Below are 6,046 nucleotides of genomic sequence, written 5' to 3' on the forward strand. Positions count from 1 at the left end.
GGAGCCTGTCGATATTGGTGGGGACAGTGATGATGATATTCCAAGAGGTGGACGTTCAGCCCATGGAAGTTCCGGTTCTGGAACACAAGAGTACCCTCCCCACCTCTCTTCTTTGAACTTGGAAGCCATCGGCTAACACCAGAATGTAGATGCAACATTCGATGGGCAGGGGATGCATGATGGGACACCTATGACTGAATTTCAGATTGGCCAATCGTTCCAGAGTAAAGAGAAAGCCGTGTTGAGTGTAAAAGATTACAGTATTCGGCGTGGAGTTGAGTACAAGGTTATGGAGTCCGACAATCTGAAATACCAAGGGAGATGCAAGGAGTTTGGTAACGGGTGCACGTGGTTGATTCGGATAGTCATGCGGAAAAGGAAGAGCACATGGGAAGTTAGGAGGTACAATGGTCCGCACACGTGTATGGCCACATCGATATCAAGCGACCACAAGCAGCTTGATTATCATGTCATCTGTGCGAGAATCTTTCCATTGGTTCGAGCTGATGCGTCGGTGTCGATTAAGGTGTTGCAAGAGGCAACCGAGGCGACTTATGGATTCAGGCCTAGTTATCGGAAGGTGTGGTTGGCGAAGCAGAAGGCAGTAGTGCAAATATATGGCGATTGGGAGGAGTCATATGCTGATCTGCCTTGGTGGATCCTTGGGTCACATGCATGATGGAAGGTTCCGTTGCTCTACTGAAGACGTCCCCGGTTAGGGTGGGTGACCAAGTTGATGAAGATAGAGTCTACTTTCATCGGATGTTTTGGACATTCCCTCCATGTATTGAGGCATTCCGCCACTGTAAGCCGCTCGTAAGCATCGACGGAACACACCTCTATGGCAAGTATGGCGGGACATTGTTGTTGGCGATCGCTCAGGATGGTAACTCGAATATTTTGCCTGTGCGTTTGCACTCGTGGAGGGGAAAAATGCAGAGTCTTGGTCATACTTTCTTTCGAACCTTAGAAGGCATGTCACTCCACAGCAAGGTATTCTCGTGATCTCTGATAGACACAACGGCATCAAGGCTGCACTAGAGTCCCCCGATAGTGGTTGGCAACCTCCCCATGCTTATCGGGCATTTTGTATTCGGCATGTTGCTGCAAATTTTGCCCTCACTTTCAAGGGACAGGATGCGAGGAGGTGGCTGGTAAATGCCGCGTATGTGAAGACGGAAGCAGAATTCGACTATTGGTTTGATATAATGAGGACGAAGAACCCGGCCATGTGCGATTGGGCAAACAGAATGGAGTATGAGAGGTGGACACAGCACAAGGATGGGGGGAGAAGATATGGTCACATGACGACCAACATTTCTGAGTGTGTGAACTCTGTCTTGAAGGGCACAAGAAACCTACCAGTGACGTCTCTTGTTAAGTCGATATATCTCCGGCTGGAGGAGTTGTTTGTTGTCCGGGGGCACACGGCAGAGGCACAGTTAGGGTCCGGGCACCGGTTTTCACAGGCAGTAGTTAAGGCCATTGAGCATAACCTGAAGGATTCGAGGTGCTTCACCATGACTGTGTTTGATAGACATCACCTTGACTATACAGTGGCTGAGACGACACCCACCGGCAAATTCTCTTTGGGTAGCTATCGGGTTTCTCTAAGGGATCGCACCTGCGATTGTGGATACTTCCAAGCGCTGCACTACCCCTGTTGCCATGCCCTCGCATGCTGTGCGCAGTCACGGCTAGATTGGGCCACTTATGTCGATGAGGTGTACACTATATCTGAGGTCTTTAAGGTGTATGAGATGTCCTTTTCACCTTGTATTCCAGAGGGGCTTTGGCCACCATATGACGGGCCAACAGTGATCCCCGACCCGGGCATGAGAAGGGCAAGAGAAGGACGACCACGGTCCACCCGCATCCGCAACAACATGGACGAAGCTGACACCAGCCAACCTAAGAGGTGTGGCCTATGCAGGCAGCCCGGTCATACTCGAAGGGTTTGCCCTCAGCGAGGTTCTACTAGCGGCATCTAGATTTATCATGATTTAGTTCGTTTGTGTTAGTCTTCGTGATTACAAATGTGTCTGTTTGTATCAGTTATGAGTTTTAAGTCTTCTTGGTTTAAATGTTAATGTTAATATAAGTAGTTATTTATCACTTTTCTAGATTTATCGTGCTTTGTTTCCGTCATAGCTGTACGATCAATAAACATAAAGTCCATCAACATAAACATAAAGTAAAAATTGACCAAAATAATATTCATCCAACGAGAATAAACATAAAGTCCATCAACATAAACATAAAGTAAAAACTAACCAAAATAACAGTCATCCAACGAGAATAAACATAAAGTCCATCAACATAAACATAAAGTAAAAACTAACCAAAATAACAGTCATCCAACGAGAATAAACATAAAGTCCATAACCGGAACATAAACAACATAACGAGAAATGGAAAACAACAACACATGGTGCTAATCATCGCAATCATCCCGGGCTGCATCATGAAAGTCACCAAGGAGATGAGATCCTGTCCCACATCGAGCGGGACGCCTGACTCGAGTTGGTCGGGCCGCCTCCTGTCCAATGTCATCAACTGGATGGTCTAACCCAATCGCGGACTGGGGGGTGCCCCCCATGGTGAACCAAGTATCCAACGGGCTACCTGCAGGCACGTTCAGATCCACCACATACTGACCCTGATAATCAGGTGGCTGGGAATGCATCTCCGTCATATGTGGCTGGTAAGCTGCGGCCTCGAACTGCACCTTCGGCATCTGGGGCTGGTAAGACTGGCCACCAAACTGCACATTGGACGTGCCAGCATCATCCCTAATCAAATCAGCAAACTCTGCATAAAACCGTGGACTCACCAGCTGATCATCTAAATCCATAGTCATCGTCGGCGTCTCAGGCTGGGCATACATGTGAGAGCTGGGCTCTGGCATCGGAGAGTAAGATCTGCTGGTGAATGTCTCCCCTCCAGCCTCAGTCGCTGCGGTCCCACTAACTCCACCACCGAACTGCGTGGGATCCGCAGTTCTCCCACGTCTGGCACTAGACCGACGAACACGGTGATCGACCTCAGCTCTAGCCTCTCCGCCTGCATCATCCTCCTGCATCGCATCATGTAACCATCGCCACTCTCGACCGGTGTCCCTAGTACCAACAAGACGGCGTCTCTCAACACGGCGGTTATCCGGCATATCAGGTAGCTGTGATCTGCGTGGGACCTGGGACGACCCTCTCTGAAATGCCTCTGGAGGTATCTGGGTGCCTCTAAGATCCGCGAATGCTGCCCCCGGGCTAAGGAACCACTGAGCCTCGCGGTACCACCAATCTAGGTAATCAACAGATGGGCCAGGATCTGCCACTCGCTCAATGGAAATGACTGCATCAAGTCGGTTCCCCCAGTGCAAATGTCAGACCTGATAGTAATGGAGGAACCACCTATCTCCTCCCCTCCCGTCCTTAGCATGCAGCCAGTCTACGTTCAAAGCATCCTCGGGGATATGCTGTACTCCACCTAGCTGTGGAACAACCCTGTCAACCTGATGTCATTCGATGACCACAAAGTATATCAAAGTAGTCACCGCTCGCCATATGCGACTATGCTCCTCTGTAAGTATCTCTGGATGGACCACGGCAAGTACATCAAGCGCGGAGTAGGGCTCCCATACAATCTGAAATTTCAGAACTCATCATACATTACAACAACAAGTATATATCTAGTCACGACTAGAGAGCAAACCAAAAACGAAACTCTAACTGCTATAAAACTTACATCACGAGCGGTCAATCGATCCAATGCAAGCCGATACCTTATGACCCTCTGCTCCTTTCCATCGTTAGGAGGTAAGTAGGCAGACCACCTAAATTTAAGTCATATGAGACACAAACTTAAAAAAATGCCCAAGAAATTTGTTAACATTAAAAAAGCATAACCCATACCTGGATGCCAGCGGGAAAGAGAAAACCTCAAACCCGGCCGGCCTCAAAGACGGAAACCGCCAGAATATCCAACTCTGTAGCAACTGGAGCGGGCCCGCAAGATTAGTCATATTTCTGTTCGCTACCCGACACATGCATCGGTATAGCCATGCCAAAGCGGCCGACCCCCAGCTATACCTCCCCATGTCATCAAGGTTTTCCACAAATGGCAACCACCGTATATGTACCCAGTTTGCACTCTTGTCCCCAAATAACTGGGTCAATAACAGCATCATGATGTAGGCCCGTGCGTAGATGCGGACAGTCTCCTTGCTCGCATCTGGTGGTAGCACCCTAAACCTCTCGTGAAACCATGTAAAGTGTACTGTCATCTGCTTGACCTTATTCGGTGGAGGCCGCTCACCGAATAGGTCCTCAAACCACTCCCAAGCTGGTCGGCCACCCTCCATGTATTTCTCAAACTCACCAAGACAACCACTCACAGCCTCCCCATCCACAGGCAGCCCTAGCTGAAATGCCACGTCCTGCAATGTCATTGTGCATTCTCCGAAAGGCATATGGAACGTGTGCGTCTCAGGACGCCACCTCTCAACGAACGCACTAACCAGTGGCTCATCCAACCAGAACCATTGGCTGTTTAGCCTGGCCAAATGGTACAGTCCACCCCTCTCTAAATACGGGATGATCCTTTCATGCATGGGCATATTCTGTTGCCGTCTCACACTGTATATACACCTAGTGGGCAGCACAGAACAACAAAGAAATACAGAGTCCAATTAAATTCTCCTATCCTTAAAAAAATTCCCATATCTAACTGGATACAAATATCTTAAACCATCAACAAATTCTCCTATATAAAAAAAAATTTCCTAGTCACGATAGTAAAAATAACCACACACATACTTTAATAAATAACAGCCAGAAATGTTAAAATATTATAAAGCTTTAAAATTTAAAACTTCATATCATACAAATGCCCTTACCAAACTAAAATAATTCACTAACGTCAACTATCCCTTTCCCTAAACTAAACCAACACCATGTAGCATAACATTCATTGAAGGGATTTGAAATTCACATAAGTGCTCATATTTATAACTTAACAAGAAAAACTCAAAATACTAAACCAAAACCAGTAAACTAACATCCTAGCATGCGAAGCCTAATTTCAAACTAGAGAGAATAATCTATAAATTCTAATTCGTCTACCTAACCTACCATTTTTCTGACTAACATATGCAAAGCCTAGAAAAAAATAAATGTTAACTAACCTCATCACCAATAGAACCGACAATATGCGCAACACCGTTCAGTCGGTACAGGGTCCTGCCTGCCATGATAACTCGCCAAAAGTCGCCGCTGAGATACCTCGGACCCGCTCTCAACTTGCTCTGACCTCTCTCTAGAATTTCCTCTCTCTAAAAAACTCCACAAACCCTCTAAATGCATAATCCGCGGCTACAACCACGGTTTATATAGGCAGCACACTACACGTAAACCGCTATAGCCTATAGCGGTTTACACTCACACACACACGTAAACCGCTGCTAGCAGCAGCGGTTTACACTCACACACGCACACACGTAAACCGCTGCTGCCAGCAACGGTTTACACTCACACACTCACACACATAAACCACTACTGCCAGTAACGATTTATATAAAATAGTGAAACAATGTATTTGCGTATTGAAATTAGAAACAATACATTTGCGTAATATTAAAGGTGAAACAATTTAATAACGTAAATTGTCTTTGTAAAAATACAAGATTTTTTCATATTTAAAAAAGTGTAGGTAAGATATACACTTTAATTAGTATGGATAAAATTTGCTTTTATTTTTAACATTTGTCAAATATTTTAAAATTACTCTATCTTTAATTTTTACTTTTTTTTTTACCTAATATTTAAACTTTTTCTCAGACCTTCTCTGGACTGCTATTGCCACAATCACGATCGTTGCCCTCTATCGCCACGCTAGCTTCCACCACCATAATCGTTAATGTTATTATTGTAGTCGTTCTCTTCTTTTCCATCCCGCTCCTATACTCAATTTTATTTTATTAGAATTTAATTTTCTGAAGCACATTTTTATTGCAATAAAAATTTTAAAATAATATTTATATATCAATATC

General features: G+C 45.5%; 1 protein-coding gene across 1 annotated transcript; it reads left to right on the forward strand.

Moving 5' to 3' along the window:
* On the forward strand, positions 679-1,991 carry LOC107626721. Its single transcript, XM_016329621.1, has 2 exons — positions 679-886; positions 940-1,991. Exons 1-2 carry the CDS (start codon positions 679-681, stop codon positions 1,989-1,991), a joined length of 1,260 nt encoding a protein of 419 aa, XP_016185107.1.

The sequence above is a fragment of the Arachis ipaensis genome, chromosome B02 (genome assembly GCF_000816755.2).
Source record: "Arachis ipaensis cultivar K30076 chromosome B02, Araip1.1, whole genome shotgun sequence".
Classification (NCBI taxonomy): domain Eukaryota; kingdom Viridiplantae; phylum Streptophyta; class Magnoliopsida; order Fabales; family Fabaceae; genus Arachis; species Arachis ipaensis.